Here is a 20,557-nt window from a genome sequence, read left to right as displayed (position 1 = left end):
TTCCCTTTTATTTGATATAATGTATATACAAGAGTAATGATTGTTATTGTTTTGTTTACTCTATACCCTTAGTTGAAAATGATTGTTAAAGAAAAATTTTCTAAATATTAAAAGATTAAATTTTATACCAGAAGTGTCCTTGAATTAATGAAATCACCTGCTCAAGGCAAATCTGATTTTTAAAATTTATTAGGTGCATTTGTTAGAGTATATCCACTGATATTTGACAATGATGTTTGAATAGTCCCCCCAAATACTGATGTGTTCTTACTGTTGTTCCTGTAATCTCTAATATGTATATTTATAACATTTCCAGGAAACTTGCTTTTAATTATTTTTTCATCATTGGAACAAAATTTGTTTTTGTATGACCGGGGCTATCTATTGTGTTTCTTATCAATGATATATCAAAAATGTTGATTGAAGGTACAGGATAAAACCCTTAACTTAAATGTGGATATAAAGTTATTATTACATTTGATTTTCTAAGAAGTATCTGGATTATAGATGTAATTGATATTTGACTATGATCTAATTTTTCTTCAAAACTGTTAGAAGAATATAGCAGATATTTTCTATTCTAAAATTTTCTGGGAAACATTTTTGTTTTCATGGAAATCCCTTTAAAACTTTCCTTGCAAAATAAAAATGTATGTTTTACAGTTTTATTGTCCAGTTTTAAATTATATTCACATGTGTTTGAGCACAATTGCTTTAGTATGAATTGTTTCAATTAAAAGCAGTATAATTTAAAACAAAATTTACATTCTTATTTATATTAAAAGTATTGTACATTTTACATAATGATGATGCTTATGAATCATAGTTACTACATGACTTGACTTATTTTGTTGTTATGATTCATTATTTCACAGAAGCGATACATATTTGATCTCTTTTTATAACTAATGGCACACATTTATCAAAGGTGGATCAGTATTCATTATAAAACATTTTTTCTTTATAAAACCACATACACCAAATTAGTATTTAATATTTAACCTTGTCAAATTGTACTATAAATTAATCAGTTTGCAAATGAAAAAAGATGTTAAATTTATTTGCAAGGTCAGAATAGCATTTGTCACATCAGTGCCCCCTGGCGGTAGCCTTCATCATTTTGCTTTTGCCATGTTTAAGAATTGCTTTCTTGAAAAGCATAATAGGAAAGACAAATAAGAGAAGGTCATAGGAATATTTTATAGTTAAAAAATCATGAATTAAAATTATCCTTGTAGATTGGTGATTTACAACCATACCCATATAGTGTATACAGAATCATCAGACCATTTATCAGCTTATATTTTAATGCGATGCCTTACAGAGGTGTAAATAAGGCTGCTCCAAAAACATGCAAGATAATTTCATAATGGAGTTGCAAACTTAATCTCTTTTAAACTTCCTCTTCTTAAATTGATTCCATATTTATCAGAGTTAGCATACAAGAAAAAATTCAACTCCTTTTATTCATGTATTAAATAGAAGGGGAAATCCTATAAGGAAAAGGAAAAACTTAGAATTAATATCACTAGAGCAAATGAGAATATTTGGACAACTATATAACATAAATATTTTTAGCATAAGGAAAACTTACCATTGTTTCTTAATATGTGTTTAATATAGTGTTTCCTCATCTTTTGAGAGTGCCAGTGTTGAATTTTCATAAAATAGAAATATTATTTTCATTTCTTTCAAGTAAATGTTTTACTTTTCTCTTGACAATTTGTTAATAGACTTAAAAAATAATGTAAAATTTTGGAGCTAGCTATAGGGATTTCTGCTTACATTAGACACTAAAGGCTTAAGAAAAATATGCTTCTTAATCCACATTATTTTGCTGTTTACTAAGTCTCTGTGAACACATATAGCAATGACCAACTATTTTGATGTCTTCTGGATATGTGAATAAATAGCATTTGGATTCCTGTATTTTTTAAAAAGCCATTAAGAAATATAAAATGTAAAAATAATAGTCAATTTTTAAACAGGATATGGATATTAAATATCTCAGGAATTAATATACTAACTTCATTCTCATTTTACCTTCAGAATTTTAGAAATAAGGAAAATTAGGAAATGTACTTTAAGAATTCCAAACTCTGTCTGTTTCTAGACAACAACCACTTTTTCTCAATTCTTAGTAATTTGTAAAAGGCATTGATTTAAAAGAATAAGCACTGGTATCACTTATCAGATTTAAAATGAAATTGTCTGTCTATACTACTGAAATGTTTCCATCATTCAGCAGTAATAGCCTCTGGACCATCTGTTTTTTGTGAACTTAACATGTATAAAATTATATCGCAGGTTATAATGTTGTTGTCAAGATTCCCGCAGGAGCAACAAACATTGATGTTCTTCAGCACAGCTATTCTGGGAAACCAGAAGATGACAATTACCTTGGTAAACATTTCTAGCAAACAGCACCAATATGTGGTTTGTGTGTGATTTCATGGAGGTCTGCGGTCGATGTAAATTCTTGGAAGGCAAAAAGAGACCCTTCAAAAAACATGTAATTTCAGTTCATACTGAACTTGAGTCATCTGACTCCAGATACATGTTTTCTTCTGAGCTATATACCATATCCTATTTGGAAAATATGGAACTCAATTCTGAAAAGTAAATTTGAGCTTATGTCCATGAGAGTGTTTTAGATAGCCAAAGGTTATATTCAGTTAAAATTGCATGTGTATTTGGCATAAATCTTCTTCTGTCTTTTAATCTAAAATTAATAGAGACCTCTTTGGGGTTTTATGTTTTAAACAATTTTCTTAATTTTTTTATCATGTAACAATAGTATTTAAATATAGTTTTTAAAAAGCTGTATTTTTTAAAGAAAGAAAAAGAAGTATGGGCTCATATTTTTAGATGTTAATGAATATAGTCACAGTATACAGGGTAGGGTAAAAGTAGGACTACAGTTGTGAGCATGCAAAACACATAATTTATTCTTGTGTTAATATTTATTAATTACTGTGTTTTCCCATACAAACAACTGTAAACCTACTTTTGGCATACTTTATGTTGTCTTTTAGCTATTTCTAGAGTATAGATTTTATTTCTTATTTATATTTAGAAATTAGCGTTTAGGTTTAAGGAATTTCTCTTAAGCCCAAAGATGAAGAGGATGTTTTACAAACCTTCTCATTCTACCTGAATAATACTTTTAATATTGACTTATGTATAATTCACCAAGCTAGAGTATGTGGTATAGAGCTGAAATTCAAAAGTACCTGCTTCACATAACAAAATGTGAAATATTGGCTCAAGTAATCAATGCTTATAATTGAGGATCTGAATCTATAATGAACAGTTTAGAACTAGAGAGAGATGATGGTTGTGCAATGTTGTAGAATATACTAAATGCCATTGAATTGTTCACTTTAAAATAGTTAATTTTGTTGTGTAAATTTTACCTCTATAAAAATGCACAAAATTCAAATTCTCAAAAAAAAAATCAAGTGTAAATATTTTGATTATCCTTTTACATTTAGTTAATGTCTCTCTTAGTTTCCAAATGTAGATATCTGTATCTTCTTAGGAATGTAAAAAAGGTTCTGCCTAAGTTTAAAAATAGAAATGCTCATCAATAAAATATCAAAATGCTTTGTAAGAGAATTGCTAGTAACAACATCAAAATCTAAATTAAAGTGAGCAAGATAAACATGAAATCATTGGAAGGGAATTATAAAAGATACTTATGAAATTTGCTTTGATAACTATAGGTAGTGAAATGTATACAATTTTTGTCAGTAAAGTTGTGTTTTTTTCCCTTACTTTTAATACAGCTGATATTCTCCTAAATAAGCCTATCTGCTTTTGAGAAAGTGCATATTCAGAGGAATTTCCACTTTGTAGGATAAATATAGAACTTTATTGGTTCGTCATTGAATTCAGATATTATATAAAGGCGGTCATAATAGTCTATACAGATATTGAAATTTCTGGTTTTCTTATTTCATGAGTCTTGTTCTTTTACAGCATTATCTGACACTCAAGGGAACTTTCTTTTGAATGGAAATTTTGTTGTAAGTAAGGCAAAAAAAGAAATCAATGTACAAGGAGCTGTTTTTGAATACAGTGGTTCAAACAACTCAGTTGAAAGAATTAATGGTACTGATCGGCTGGAAGAAGAACTTGTTTTGCAAGTAAGTTCTCAGTAGTTGTTAATAAGACTTAGCTTTAATCATATTAGTAAACTGTGATGGTTAATTGCTTTGCATTTATTGTTAAATATAAAATGGTATCTTGTAAGAATATATCTTTCATGAATTAATTGTATGCCCCTATGTATTTTTATTGAGGTTTTGTGTGTGGGTAATTTATACAACCCTGATGTACATTATTCCTTCAATATCCCTGTGGAAGAGAAGAGTGACCTGTTCACTTGGGATCCGTATGGACCATGGCAAGACTGTACCAAAATGTGTCAAGGTACACTGGTATTAAAAGAGACAAAAGTTTGTGCATGCGGGCATAATTGGGAGTACTTTTCAGTCGGGCTTCCACTGTCTGGCAGAATTCTCCCTGCTGTCCACACACACGTATACCACACAGACATAGAAAGCTTTCCTGTTTTTTTTTCCCTTTGTCCTCTTCTCCCCACCCATTCTTTCTGTTTCTTGTACTTAACAGCACCATTTGTCTTGACCCATTTCAACATTCTGCATTATTGCTCCTTTCATTTCTTTTCAACATTTTCTTTCTCGCAGTCACAGAAAGTATCTCTAACTTGGATACTGTTCCCCCATGAAATAACTCCCCTCCACACACTTCCCCAGCCACCTACCTCCTGCTTCTAGTGTCAGAGCACCAAACATTCTTTCGTTCTTTGATTGTCCTTCTGCGGCCACAAGAGATACATATTTGTACTGATGGCATGAATGACTGAAAGGAGCATAGTGGGAAATGAAGTTTGCAGTAGGGAAAGAAGATGAAAAGCCTGGAGTCTTTAATGATCTATAATTATGGATCGTTAATTGTGCAATGCTGTTTGTTCAAATCAGAGAACATTTATTGAGAGACTACTTTGCTTCAGGTTATTAATAAGACCCTGGTTCCAAATCCAAGTTTTAAAGTCTAGCAGATGAAACAGAGTCTGAGTGGGTTACCTTCATTTTTAATGGTAAATGCAGTGCTACCGGCAGACACAAAGAGGGTCACCCAAAAGGTGGAGGGAGCAGTTTGTGAGGAGATTAAGTCTGAAGGTATAGGGAAGTTTGAATAGAATGGGAAAGCAGTTCTCCTGGGGAGCAGAGAAGAGGTTTGGGAATTAGGGTAGCAGTGGGTCGGAAGAGAGGATGCTACTAAGAACAGTGTGGAAATGAGCAGAGAGAAGGTGGGTGGCCAGAAGCAGTGACTGCAGATGATGGGGTTGTGAGGGACAGTCTAACCAACAGACCTCAAGACACCAAAGGAGCTGTGGCAGCCCATTTGGAAAAGGCACAGACCTGACTGTGTGGTGCTGGTCCAATGGTGTCCAGAATTGTTGTGTGGGAAGCAGGCGTTCCTGGTCGGGCAGTGTCTCAGAGGAGGGATACCGAGGTGGATGATGCCAGGCCAACTGGGATAAATGCTAGGAGTAGGAACAAAGAGCTTTGGTAACACAGGAGAAGAAGGAATTCATTTTCATAGAAAGACCCTGGATATGCTTTATACAGGAGAGAACGGAGGTTTGGGGATCTGGGGCCAGCGTCTGAGGATTAAGTGCATAAGCTGGTCTATGGCAGTTGATATGGGAAGCTAGGAACAAATCCATGGAACAGGGGAATGAAGGAATATTCTAAAATGTGGAGAACACACCAAGAAAAGAACAAGAAGATCCAAAATGGAGGGCTGGACAAGACACGGTGAGGTGGTTCAGGAGTCTGAATCAGGAGAGGTCTCTTGAGCAACTGTGTGCACAGAAAAAGGAACTATTAATTCTATTGCCACATCGTGACGCCGTGATTAATATTCTCTTCTTTGTGTGTAACTTTTGGTTTCTCTTAAGTTAAATTTGCTCAGTTTTATTTGTTTACTTGTTTTTATGAACTGAAAGTTACCAGTCCCCAAACTTTTGGTAAGATGTATAAATTTTGTTTATTGGTTTAATCTATTTAAATTTTTCTTCATCTATTGCTACCATGGTCCTCTTTCTCCTCCTCTAATTAGTGTTGCTTTGTTAGGCCTGATACATGGCTGTCTGCTTGCGCTTTACTTTCATTATTATCCACGGAAGTCTTTTCACATTCCTTTTCTGTTGGGTTTGCTGTTTTCCAAATCCCATTATTTCCTCTTAAATTTTATTCCCCCCATTGGGTGGAACATAGCTCCCAATATTTCCCTGGGGGGGAAAAAAAGTAGTTTTTTGAGACTTTTAATATCCGAAAATAGCACTATTCTATTTTCACACCTGATTGATAGTTTGGCTGATATAAAATTCTAAGTTAGATTATTTTCTTTTACAATTTTGAAAGCCTTGTTTTTTGATTTCCTGTAATACTTTTTATTGTGAAAGTTTAGTGGATTGTCCCTTTAGTTCTGGTGGTATGAAATGTCAGGACAATGTGCCTTGATGTGAGTGTTTCTTTCATCAGTTTTCCTAAGTTATTAGGATGTCATTCCAATTTGGAAACATATTCTTTGACTTGAGAAAATTTATCACATGATTTCTTTGATAATTTTCTCATATTAAATTTCTATCTTTCCAAAATTTGTATTATTGGGATATTTGACCTCCTGGATTGATCACTTATTTTCTAATTTCTTTTCCTTATCTACATTATTTACATTTTTTTTTTTGGCTTAACACTATGCTTTTAAAAAATCTATTACTGTATTTTTTCTCTTACCATTTATCTCTCTATACCCACCACCACCCTGCAACCACCACACTGTTGTCCATGACCGTGAGTCCTTTTTCCTTTTTGCTTGATTCCCCCACCACCTCCCCACCCCTCTTAGCTGTCATTCTGCTCTCTATTCATGAGTCTGTCTCTATTTGCCTTGTTAATTCAGTTCATTAGATTTCACATATGAGTCAAATCATATGTTATTTGTCTTTCTCTGACTGACTTATTTCACTTAGCATAATGTTCTCCATTCTTGCTATCACAGGGGTAAAACTTTATTTTTTATGGTTGAGTAGTATTCCATTGTGTAAATGTCCCATACTTGTTTTATCTATTCATCTACTGATGGACACTTGGGCTGCTTCCATATCTTGGCAATTGTAAATAACACTGCAATGAACATAGGAATGTTTATGTTTTTTCAAATTAGTGTTTTGGGTTAGTTTCTTAGGATATATTCCCAGAAGTGGGATTAATGAGTCAAAAGGCAGATCCATTTTTAATTTTTTTGAAGCATCTCCATACTGCTTTCCACAGTGGCTGCACCAATCCGCATTCCCACCAACAGTGCAAAAGGATTCCTCTTTCTCCATATACTCTCCAGCACACAAGAATAAATTCAAAATGGTTTAAAGTCCTAAATGTTAGACCCAAAGCCATAAAGATCCCAGGAGAAAACATAGGCAGTAAAATCTCAGACATTGCTTGTAGCAGTATTTTATCTGATATATCTCCTCAGGCAAGGGAAACAAAAGAAAATAAATGGGACTATATCAAACTAAAAAGGTTTTGCACAGCAAAGAAAACCATCAACAAAATAAAAAGACAGCCCATGGAATGGGAGAACATATTCACCTATACATCTGATAAGGGATTAATATCCAAAATGTATAAAGAATTATAAAACAACACCAAAAAACCCCACAATAAATTATAAAACTCAACCCCAGAAAAAACCAAACACCCAATTAAAAAAATGGGCAAAGGATCTAAATAGACACTTCTCCAAAGAGGGCATACAGATGGCCAGTAGACATATGGAAAGATGCTCAATGTCACTAATCTTCAGAGAAATGCAAATTAAAACCACAGTGAGATATCACCTTGTTACAGAATCCCAGCCTATGCTGTCCTGGAACAGCTGTGGGGTCCAATTGCCCACTGCCAAGTTTGGTGGAAAAGGAAAGAGTGTTTATTTATTTATTTATTTTTTTATCTACTAATAAATTCCTTTTTATTTTTATTTTTATTTTTTGGTTTTTCAATTACAGTTGTCCCATTTTTCCCCCATTGCTCTTCCCCACCCAGCACACCCCTTCTCCCACAATCATATCCCTCCCCGTTGTCCATGTCCATGAGTCATTCATATACGTTCCCTGACTAGACCCTTTCCTTACTTATCCCACTTCTCTCCCTCCCCCCTCCCCCCTATTGACTACTATTTTGCTCCTTGTCCTATTTAGTTCGTTTGTTTATGTTGTTCTTTAGTCTCCTGTATTAGGTGATATCATATGGTATTTTTCTTTCTTTGCCTGGCTTATTTCACTAAGCATAAGTCTCTCTAGTTCCATCCTTGTTGTTGCAAATGAGGGTTTATTTAAAAGTTTTGCAAATTCAGAATAACAGTGGGTTTCTATCATTATGTTGCACTCCCTTTAAAACACTCCAAAACACTTAGTACCGTCCTACTCCCCCAGCTAAACTGGGCCAGTTTCAGAATACACCAGCCAGAGGTACCATCTTTAAGGAAAGCAGAAGTCCACGGCTCAGTATTCCCAGTCCCAGTTCAGCATTTCAGGCATCCCCCACTAATCCATTATTAGTTAGGCAGGTCCCCGCAATTCCAGCCTCATCAGCCATGCTGCCTTGTTCTCCAGACAGGTTTCCCAGTGGGTCTTCTCTTTCTTACTCCAGCCCTCGTGGCACTCTCTCTCCAAACCATGTGGCTTCCCTCTTACACCCCAGACCTCCTAGCTGACTCCTATCTATACCCTTTTAGACTGCATGGCTTCTCTCCTTATGGCTGCCTGACCTTATTTTAATGCTGACTCAGAGTACCATACATCATTGTTATGAAAAGTATTTTAACTTTATAATCCGCCCTTTTACCTGGGGGCAGCATAGCTTCCCTTCAGGAAAGGCTAGCATCAAAAGCCTATCATCCCCCCTTCTGTGCTGGGTTGCAGCACAGCTATTATCTAGTTACCAACTTGCCATAGATATGCAAAGTACCTTAAAAGCTGCACTGTCTCCTTTCACATCCCCAAACCATGAGCTGTGGGAACTTTGGGGAAGACCTCCACTCTGTTACAACCTCACACCTGTCAGAATGGCTACCATGAATAAATCAGCTTACATTGTTCTCTTACTATTTCTTCTCACAAATCTTGATTTTGTTTCATGGATGTCATACCTGTGTCTCCAAGAGTATTAATCATACCCTGTAAGTTGTCTTTTGCTTCCTGATGTACCTGTTTCACTTTAGTTCTATTTTGTTTTTATTTTGGTCTCTTTGTGTTAGGGTTTTCCTAAAATGTCTATTTTTTCATATTTAAGACTAAAATGCTGAAAATCCCATATGGGTCAGACAAGTCAAGTAGGGGCCTAATTATTGAGTATTTGGGTCAGTAAGTAGCCTTTCCATGTGTCATTGGGGAAGAAGCCCCAAATGTCATTGTCAGTTGATCTTTTCTTTTGGGCTAAAGAGTCTCCCAAGCGAGGAATTCTTCCATCTTCTGAAGGTCAATAAGAGTCCCAGGGAACCATACAAGTTGGCCTGGAGCTAGAAGGAAATGAAGAGAGTCCAGTGAGCCTGGATCTCATCATTTCAGTATGAAGACTATTATTTAACCCCCCTATCTTTGGTGCAGTGCTTCCCCAGCTTCCTTCAGCTGTGTCTGTGCCCTCAAGGTCACCTTCTTTGGTACTTTATTAGCCTCTAGGCATATGTGGCTAGTCTCCTGAAAGGTGCTATGTATGAAATATACAATGGATTTTGAAGACTTAGAATATAAAAAGAATGTAAAATATATCATCAATAATTTTTATACTAATATGTTGAAGTGATCACTTTTGGATATTTAGAGTTAAGTGTAAATATTAATTTCACCAATATCTTTTTACTTTTTTATTGGGAGTACTAGAAAATGTAAAATTGCTTATGTGGCTCACATCTGTTTTTATCGGCCAGTGCTGCTTTCAGCCAGAAGGGTAGGAGTAAATACATTTCAATCAATTCCGCACTTTCCAGGCCTACTCCTCACACATTCTTCTCCTCAGAGGAACCTGGAGTTTTTGATTCCTGAGATTTTTTTGGATTCTATGGCATGATTAGTTTGTTTCTTATTCACTTTCCTCCTCCACATAGGTTTAAGTTTCAGCTTTCTTGGCTTTGTTAAAGTTATTTCCATCCACTTTTTATATTCAAAATTTCCTTTTCTTGCCTACTGTGTTATTTTTTTTAATTTTTTTATTCTTTGTGTTCTTTTAGGTTTATGCCCTTTCAATATTCCCATATAGTTATTTCAGATGGTATTTAGGAGGGAGTGGAGATAAACATGTATGCTTATGTTTAGCTAACTGGAAGTTTACCCTTGAACTTTGATAAGACAAATTTGATGTCACTGACTGCTCAAACTCTTTCTTGTCTCCTCCTTGCAGAAAGTGTGATGTTTAACCTACTCTGACCTGTTTAAACCACTTCTCTTAATTTGCTTTTGCTGGGCTTATGCTGCATACAAACACTGACAAATCTCAATGGCATAGAACAACAAAGGTGTATTTCTTATTTATGTTATGTTTTCGCTGCTTAAATGTCTATGACTCTTCTTTAGTATCTGTGACTTACTTTTTTTAGAGCAGTTTTAGGTTAATAGAAAAACTGAGCAGGAAGTGCATAAGTTTTCTGTAGTCTCCCTTCTTCCACTCCCCAACCTCATTCCCCTGTTATTAACATCTTATACTAGTGTCACAGAGTTGACACAATGAATACATTATTATTATTAACTAAACTTCATAGTTTACACTTGGGTTCACTGTTTATTGAACACTCCATGGGTTTTGACAAATGTATGATGACATGTATCCACTATTACAATATCATACAGAATACTTTCTCCAAAAAATCCCTCCTTTCAACTCCTCTTGAACCTGTGACAACCATTGATCATTTCGTTGTCTGTCCATGCCTTTCTCATTCATGGTTCCAGTCTGAAAGATCAGCCCATCTGGGAAAAGCTGTCTTGGAGACAGAGGGAAAGGAAAACAGCTAGCAGAAGCATGCAGTGGCTTTTAGAGCGTTTGCCTGGAACTGGCACATTCCCCTACAGCAGGTTGGCATAATGTCATTGGGCAGGGAAGTATACCCCTCCCTCAGGAAGTCACAGTAATGTTCCAGCAAGTGGAAATGTGCAATTCTTTTACAGGGAAAAGGGGAACAAATAATGGGGTAACAATAACATAGTGTACTATTATAGTATCAGTGCCCACCTTGGCCACTCAGTTCTCCACTGACAACCACTCCATCCAGCTGTAATAAATTTCTGTCTACTCCATCCATCTCTGTCCCACTTTTCTTATGTCCCTTCACTGAACAAACCCCTTGGTATTTCAGGATTGAGCTTACTTATAGAAAGTCATTCCTGACTAGATTAACATGCTATTCCATCCTATGTGCTGCATTGGATTTTTTTTCTTTCTTAGCTGAATCCTTTAGGCTATTAGCAGAATTAAGTAATCATGGAACAACTACTTAGATGAATTTTCTTTTTTTAAAAAATTTTTCATTTGACTTTGGCCAAGGTCTTCATAGAAGAAAAATTACCTGCATACGTAACAGTGATCTTATGGTAGTGTCCGACCAAAGATGTCACCACCTACCACTTCCATTATTTGTGACTGAAAGGTGCAACACTGACTGTGAACTAAGGTAAAGAGAAATAATATAACCAGATTAAAGTCAACAATTAGATAAGATGTAAAGCATCTAGTGCAATGCCTGGCACAGAGTGTACATGTAATTAATGTCTATTCTCTGTCCCTGACGTTATGAAATTTCAGGCTCACTAACTTGTGAAACTCAGCATTTGGTTTGAATTTTTGTGCATAGTATTTGCCGGATACCAGCCTAGAGGCCTCAATATATTGAGCAGGAAATAGAAACAAAATTGTATGTAAAATATATACAGGTAAACTCTAATCTGAAACAATAAATTTTATAGCATGATTCTGTAATTCCCAGTTAACTGATGAACCAATGAACTTTTCAAGTTTGTGGATTAGAGAATCAATAGATGGAGACATCAAATTTATCAGCATTTTGATCATTAAACATTAAAGAACATGACTTAGATCACAGCAGGGAAGTTTGCACTTCTAACTCAAGTTTTTTTTCTTGGGTATGTGTGTGTGCACGTGTGTGTGTGTGTGAGAGAGAGAGAGAGAGAGAGAATTAGTTTCAGAGTGAAGCTAAGAATAATAACCCATCTGGCAGGTGACAATTAACATTCACGGATGGCCAGAACCTCCTTCATCCAGCAAGGAGGAAAATTTTTGTATATTCATGATGTTGTTTGAAGATATATAGAGAAATCCCAGTGTAGAACTGCCTGTTTAAGTTGCATCACTGCACTGCAATGGTGTGAAGCACAATGAAATCCTTGAGATACTGTTGGGGATGGAAGTGAACTCCATGAATTCTATGCTTTGTTATGCTGCTACACAACTATTGCCTGATTGATTGCTAGGCTATAAGTAGAATAATTTGGTGAAAACTAGCAGATTTTACTTGTGGAAAAAAATTGTTTTCCATGAAAAGCTGTTTAAAAATAGATCACATGAATAAATAAGAAAATGTGATATGCTATACAAAACCCTAGTTTACTAACTTTTGAAAGCTTTATCTATGCAGTTAAATTCTCAGTATTCCCTGATCATAACTAGAAAGGGAGATACTACCTGATTATGAATCAAGTATATTCAGACTTAATTATGCAATTATTGCCACTAAAAAATTGGGTCATCTTGACCTAAACCAGTTGTTTTCAAAGGTTTTTGACAAAGTCTGGGGTTTCTTGAACATACCTCCAAAGCCACCATCAAATGCCAGGGTCAGTAGGCATAGTGCGCACTCCCTATCTGTAGCTTTAACCCGACCAGCTACATTTTTATATATTTGAAGAACAGTTAGATTTAATTTGGGAAAAAGTATTTCTAACAACAAGTCAGTGCTTTATACCATTTGAATACACAACATTTCTGGGCTTCATTTCCTCATCTATAAAATGAAAGTTTGGGCTCTATGATCTCTAAGAACTTTTTATATTTCTAATTCAGTGATATATAAAATATTTTCAGATGACTTGTTTATCAACTCTAACATAATTTTAAGTATTGAATTGTATGCATGAGTTTCTCTGAATCTGTTTTTTAGGTTGCATTAATTGGCACACTTCCTAAGTATAATACATTTCTTTAGGTGGCACATCATCGGCAAAAGTGAATGTTCAGCCCACTGTGGTCAAGGATATAGGTCCTTGGATGTCCACTGCATGAAGTATTCCATTCATAAAGGACAGACTGTTCCAGTAGATGACCACTACTGCAATGACCAACTTAAACCTCCTGCCCGGGAACCCTGTCATGGTGACTGTGTCTTAACACAGTGGCATTATTCAGAATGGTCCCAGGTACAAATGAAAAGTACTACTTACAAAAAATTACTCCTTTTTTTCCTCCTAATTAAATATTTGTTTCTCTAAAGTATACTTTTGTTAAGTTTTTTTCCCATTTGTTACCACTTTATTTTTTTGTGTTTGTCTTTTAATCAGTGTTCCAGGAGTTGCGGAGGAGGGGAAAGGTCTCGAGAATCTTATTGTATAAATAACTTTGGCCACCGTCTTGCTGACAGAGAATGCCAGCAGCATCCCCAAGTGACCATAGAGCATTGCAATGAATTTCCCTGTCCCAGTTGGGCTACCAGTGAGTGGAGTGAGGTAACATTAAACACATAAGGCTTAGAGCTGTTATGATAATGTGTAGGAAAGCTTTGCAATATAATGCTTTATGTATTTCAAAACTATTTAATTTTATTATTTTGTAAATAACTGTTATCAGGCCAATAAAAATTAATAAGTGGTTTGTTATTGAAATATTTACAGTCTCTGGCTAACAATAACCTTAACTTGTGTTTAATCTATAACCATTTTCATAAGAAAGTCCCACTGTCCACAAGAGCCTGAGATACATACTAATATAAAGGTTATTTTTGTACCTTTGTTTCTAGGACAAATAAATGTTGCACTGGGATTTGGACATCAAGTCCAAGTGGCTGATCTTATCCAGTGAATGTCTGGAGGAATGAAGGGAAAATATCTTTAGGAATGGTCTTTCAACTGTATTTTAATATGCAAAGTAATCATTGCATCATTTTGTAAGGCATTTATTGATTAATATTGAAAATAAATAATGGTCACTTGTGTCCTTACAGTGTCTTGTAACATGTGGAAAAGGAACAAAGCAGCGGCAGGTATGGTGTAAACTGAATGAAGATCATCTGAGTGATGACTTCTGTAATCCAAGCACCAAACCTGAGTCTCTGAGACCATGTGAGCTTCATACATGTGCTTCCTGGCAAGTAGGACCATGGGGTTCTGTGAGTATATGATAAGGGTTTTTCTGATATAATCCATCTTTACAGAGTAACACAAACATTGTGGTGTATTCATTCTTTTAGTGGATGCAGAAAAATTTGGAATGGTTTATTGGAAAATTGCCACTGAAATAGTAAACACTCTCCACAAAACTTTCTCAGTAGTGCTATTAAATCTGCTCTGGTAAATATTTCAGCTTTGCTTTAGAATTTCCTTTTGTTAACCAAAATGCTACAAATTTTATGCTTTCATCAGCTTGTTTGTAAATATTTTCATGTTCTGTTTCTAAATTATCTTCACTGTATTTAGAATGCGCATTGTTTAGACATTTTGCCCAAGGGGAGGTAGGCAGGCATCTGCAGGATGAACAGCGATGGGCTGGAGAAGGGTGGGTAGTTGATTATCCTGTGGAGATTGCCATGGTTGATGGGAAACCTCTTGTCTTCCCTTTAACTTTTTCTTAGTGCCCTTCCTCCTTTATCTCTTTGGAATTTACTGAGCTCTGACTCCTGGCGACCCTATGAATGAGTGATGTGCACAATGTCCTATCCTCAACAGCCCTACTCAGCTCTGTAGACTCATATCTATGGTTTCTTTTATGGAGTCAATCCATCTCATATTTGGTCTTCTGCTCTTTCTGCTGCCTTTTGTTTTTCCCAGTATTATTCTTTCCCCCAAAAACCCTGCTGTCTCATGATGTGCTCAGAGTAGTACAGCTTCAGTCTTGTCATTTTGTCTCTAGTGATATTTCAGGCTTAATTTGTTCTAGGACCCAAATACTTGTCATCTAGGGTACCTGTAGAGCTCTCCTCCAATACCGTATTTCAATTATTCAATTTATATAGCATACTAATGACATACATACACCAGGTGGATTTTGAAAAGTATTTAGTTTCCCTAAATTCTATCAACTCTACCTCCAAAATGTCAGGTCTCTAGGGATATTGTTACATGATAATGGTTTAATGATATGATAATAATTGTCTGCTTTAACCTCAATATTTTATTAGTATCTACATAAATTTGAATAAATGTATACAGTAAATTTACTAATATTTAGTCTGTAATCTAGTATAAAAGAGTAATAAAAAGATATACTAAAAGTATATTATTAACTGTGTATTTATTAAAAATTAAGTTAATGTAATTTTTAAACAATAATGGCATTTGGTATCTGTTCATGTTCTTCAGTGCACAGCCACGTGTGGACATGGATATCAGATACGTGCTGTTAAATGTGTCAGTGAGCTACAGAGTGCAGTGTTGGATGACAGAGTGTGTCATCGAGCTAGTCGCCCTAGTGACAGGCAGGTAAAGGACACCTCTTTATGGATTGTAAAAGAAAGATTTATAATATAGGTGGGTGATTGATATGTTAAAATTATTTCCACCTGTATTTTTCCCCCTGTGTGCCTTGAGAACATGTGTGTGATGTGTGTCAGAGAGAATTTGTTGTTCCCGGTTTTGCCAGCTCTATAGCTTTAGTAATGATTTTTCAATTCTTTATCTGTCTTTGGATTACTCATTAAACATATATTTCTATCCTTTGAACTACAGAAGAAAGACACTATCTATTATGAATATCATGAACTTTTAAAATGTGTCGTACTGTTTAAGGTAGTGTCTGTGTTCATTCAGAATGTTTCAGTTCAGTGATTTTTTTTTAAGAACTATTGCTCTTTTCTCTTTTCATTCATCAGACAAAATGACCCAAACTTGAAAATTCAGAGTAAAGCTGTCCTCCTCAAGCCCTTGACAGTACTTTGTACTTCAGCTGGGCAGCTAGGGGTGGGGGACACCTTTACATTGTTTGCCACTGTTCTTGAAATAGATATATGGAATAAGAAATGAAGTATAGGATTTAAAATACATCAGAGTGATTAGTTAATTCATGTTTTACGAGATCAAATTTTCTTCTGAATAGGACTGCATAGTGACACCTTGCCCAATTATCCCTAAAATTGGGGCCACTTCATTACCAGCCGTTCCCATGGGAAAGCAAGTACAATGGCGACATGGTTCTTGGACTCCAGTAAGTGAATTTCTTTAAGAGCTACAGAGTTTCTATTATTGGAGGCTTTTAGACATTAACAAAATGCTTGCTACAGATTTGCCAAATTAATATGTGCATTCATTCTTAGGTATTTTGATAGTGTGGAAGAAGTTTTGGGTTTAGAACTAGGTAATGTAATGGCCAAATCCTGCTGTGCCGTTCAAGAACTATATGTCTTTGGACAAGAAACTTAAGTTTTCTCCGTCTATTTTCTAATCTACAAAATGGGGATAATATGTCACATGTTGTTATGAAAAGCAGATATGAGGCTTTTATCAGCCTTTATTTAAACTACTGACATTTCATGTTTTTCTAAACTAAAAGCTTTGCTTTAACCATATGTCACATATATTTTAAGGCTTTGCATATTCTCTGAAAAAATTATGGGTTCACATCTACTCTATTAATTAGGTCTTTGAAGATATTTTAAATATCTTAACATTCTATAATATAAAATGCTTTTTATATACCTAATTTTGCAAATAACTAATCAGTATTCCAAGAAGTTGAGTGTTTTTTTCTCATTATTGTAAATATTTGATTTGTGAAATTTATGATCTAACCTGAGTGGGATATTCACTGCCCTGTCATTGACTCAGAAGCAATGCTGGGTAATATCATTTACAAAATGATTTTTCAGGAAACCTGATGTTTCAGAAATCTGAGCAATAGCTATGTGTCAGGGAATTAGGAGAGGTACTATATAACAACTTGGTATAAATAAATTTTTTTTAAAGTGCTCCGCATCTTGTGGAAGAGGCAATCAAGCCCGCTATGTAAGCTGTCGTGATGCTCATGATGGAATAGCAGATGAATCGTACTGTGCACATTTACCTCGACCTGCTGAAATCTCTGTCTGTTTTAGCCCTTGTGGGGAGTGGCAAACAGGGAATTGGTCACCTGTAAGTATTTTTATGAGAAAAAATAAAATGAAAACTTTAAATATAATTAAGAAGTACAAATTGGGTACTGCAGTTATAGGGGGGGAATCACTTTGTAAGTTATATAAATGTCTAAATATGTGCTGTACTCCTCAAATAGCATAATACTGAATGTTAACTAATTGAAACATTAAAATAATAAAAATATTTGCTATTTAGTAATATTATAGTTCATTGTATTACAAATGTCTAAATTTGTGATCAGTGTTCAGCTTCCTGTGGCCCTGGAAAAACAAATCGACAAGTTTTATGCATCAAGTACCATCAGCTAATTAATGAGAATTACTGCGACCCTGAAGTCCGCCCTTCAGCAGAACAAGAATGTGATGCGGCCCCATGCCCACCCACGTACAGCAACTTTCCAGGCCTCTCTGAGCAGCCAAACCATTTTCCAGGCAGGAATTTTCCATTAACTCACAAACCAGAAGATAATGAAAAATGGGGGGTCCATCCATCAATCAGAGGAAACCAATGGAGAACGGGACCGTGGGGATCAGTAAGCTGTCTTTATTGAGTTATATTCTGTAATTTTGTTACATTATAGCTTTTTAAGTGGATATGTATGTAATGACAGCAAATGCTAGTCAGAAGATCAATAGTGTAAATCTTAAAGGGAGTAAGCAAGTTTTGATATAGATAACAAGTCCCCAATATACACTAATGTGATATTATGCTTACAAAAGGATGTCATTAAAAATAATCAGATTCTAGTCCATTATAGTAAAAGATAAAGAAAATATTTTAAGACTACAAAGTTTTATGAAAAAACCAAACCTAGAAATGGATAACAGTGCAGCAAGCTGGTGTAAAATCATGATAAACTACAGAAGATACAATTATATTTTATATTTTAACATGAGATTAATTACACAAAATAAAAACTCCAATATAAAAGTTAAGTAACTATTTATTGCTTCATATTGAGACCTTGAAACTTCCATTCCTTTTTACTTAATACTTAGGACAAAGGTGAATTTTCTACTGCAAGCTTTAAAACATCACCTTTTCATCAACAAATTCTAATGAGCCCCTAGTAAAACTCAAGTGTTCTGACATTATTTTCCCGATTTAAATTATGATTCCAATGAGGAGGATTTTACTGTGGAGAGTTTGAATCTGAGTCAAATACTAATTTTTTCCCCATGGCTTGCGTGTTTTGTCATTGTCAGTGCTCCAGCAGCTGTGCGGGCGGTGTCCAGCGCCGAGTCGTGGTCTGCCAGGATGAAAACGGACAAAGTGCCCATTACTGTGATGCAGCCGCCAAACCCCCGGAGTCGAAGCACTGTGACTCAGGACCATGTCCTCGGTGGACCTATGGAGGCTGGGGAGAAGTAAGTCATAGTGTTTCTTGAACTTGCGGAGATTGGCATCTCTGAAGACCGAAAGTTGAGCACTCCCTACTATTACTGATGGATAACCTTACTTCACTATACTATCCAGAGAGATCTGTTTGTTTTTTTTTTCTCCAGTGAGTAAAACCATGTCCTTTTAATAGATATCCTCTTATGGTAAATATCACTCACTCATGACAGGAAATATGTACTTTAGATTTTTCAAGAAATCTAATAAGGGTAGCCAGTGTGTCTGTGAATCTAATTCTTTCCTAAAATTAGTATATTAATGATTTAATTTCTTAGAAAATTGGATTGACATAGATAGAAAATTATATGGATATATAGCCCATGTTTATATCTGACTACTGAACCATTTATCTGATGAATCTTTTAAACAGATAGTTGATGATTATTGAGTACTTTCTTTATATCCTGGCAAAATTCTTGTCATTTTCAGACATGAAGATAATTTTTAAAATGGTTATAATGAATTCTAATCTCACCAACATTATAGATGAGAAAGAATAAAAAAAGAAATAATGCTGTTGGATGAATAAAATAAGCCACCTAATTTAACTAGTCAAACATTTTTGCTTAATGATTTTTAGTACATATTTTTTCTTCATAAGAAATGTAGAGATCATTTTTTTTAAGATACACTTCTTACCAGGTGCTAATAAATATCTAGTAACATTTTTACTTCTGAATTTAGATATACTTACTGTGAAAATTCAAATAATATGAAAGATTTTATAGAGATAAGAACTTTTAACATATTGATACATTTTCTACCAGACTTATGTTCTATGTTGGTCTAAAAATAGGGTCATATCACTCATACTACTTTGCCACCTGCTGTTTCATGTAATATATACTGAACATATTTCCATGTTTATAAATTTAGATCTGCCCTATTAGCCTTCATGGCTACAGAGTAATCTATTGATAAGTTACCATACATTATGTAGTTAATATTTATTACTTAAGTCAGTCAGTTTTATTTTTGGCTTAACCTGTCATGCCCTTAACCTACCAAGAGTCTATATTACAGACCAAGAGTCTTTATTATAGACATCTTGATATTTTATTGAAATATTTTATGATACTAATTCTCAAAATTTTATCTATTTTTTAAATTATGGAAGTAATACTTTAGTTTTTACCCAGGAAGAAATGTTGACAATTATAAAGAAAGGATAAAATTTAAAATGTAGCATTACTAATTATGTATTAAAAATTTGATGAAACAATATAATATTCTCTTTAAAGCCACATAGTTTTGAATTTTCTTCTTATTTTTAGTGTACACAAACATGTGGAGGAGGAGTAAAATCAAGATTTGTAGTGTGTCAATTTCCCAATGGGCAAATGTCACAGGAGCAAAACTGTGAAATCTTAAACAAGCCACCCAGTGTGGCACAATGTCATGTGCATGCTTGCCCTGATGATGTATCATGGCATCGGGGACCATGGAAATCGGTACGATAGTATTCTTGTTTTTAGCCTTTTTGTTCTACTATGTCCCTTTTACTTTAATTTTCTCTTTTTATAAATTGTGATACACACACTATTATCTTCTCATTATTTTTTAAGGAGACCATTGGTCATCTTGGCTTGTGTTATTGAATTTGAAAGTTTGGAAGAACAATCTGTTCAATTTCAAGTACTGTAATTTATATAATCGTTTTATATGTATTTATTTTTTACAAATGAATTTTGAACCACAGTACTATTCTAATGGAAATAT

The 20,557-nt window shown here is 34.7% G+C and overlaps 1 protein-coding gene across 1 annotated transcript in view; it reads left to right on the top strand.

Moving 5' to 3' along the window:
• Window positions 1–20,557, top strand: part of ADAMTS20 (ADAM metallopeptidase with thrombospondin type 1 motif 20) — a 170,217-nt gene that overhangs the window by 87,637 nt on the left and 62,023 nt on the right. The window contains exons 16-28 of the mRNA XM_090275524.1: window positions 2,308–2,403; window positions 3,982–4,148; window positions 4,305–4,434; window positions 11,634–11,760; window positions 13,309–13,519; window positions 13,661–13,825; window positions 14,320–14,484; window positions 15,674–15,793; window positions 16,407–16,514; window positions 17,273–17,437; window positions 17,682–17,972; window positions 18,646–18,807; window positions 20,113–20,289. Of these exons, the coding sequence (XP_090131650.1) occupies window positions 2,308–2,403; window positions 3,982–4,148; window positions 4,305–4,434; window positions 11,634–11,760; window positions 13,309–13,519; window positions 13,661–13,825; window positions 14,320–14,484; window positions 15,674–15,793; window positions 16,407–16,514; window positions 17,273–17,437; window positions 17,682–17,972; window positions 18,646–18,807; window positions 20,113–20,289 (2,084 nt within the window). The remainder of the gene's footprint in view (window positions 1–2,307; window positions 2,404–3,981; window positions 4,149–4,304; window positions 4,435–11,633; window positions 11,761–13,308; window positions 13,520–13,660; window positions 13,826–14,319; window positions 14,485–15,673; window positions 15,794–16,406; window positions 16,515–17,272; window positions 17,438–17,681; window positions 17,973–18,645; window positions 18,808–20,112; window positions 20,290–20,557) is intronic.

This window comes from Furipterus horrens, unplaced genomic scaffold (assembly GCF_987537825.1).
Source record: "Furipterus horrens unplaced genomic scaffold, mFurHor1.1.pri manual_scaffold_4, whole genome shotgun sequence".
In the NCBI taxonomy this organism is placed as follows: Eukaryota; Metazoa; Chordata; class Mammalia; order Chiroptera; family Furipteridae; genus Furipterus; species Furipterus horrens.
Note: the sequence above shows the minus strand (reverse complement) of the source record. Positions and strands in the feature narration are given on the sequence as shown.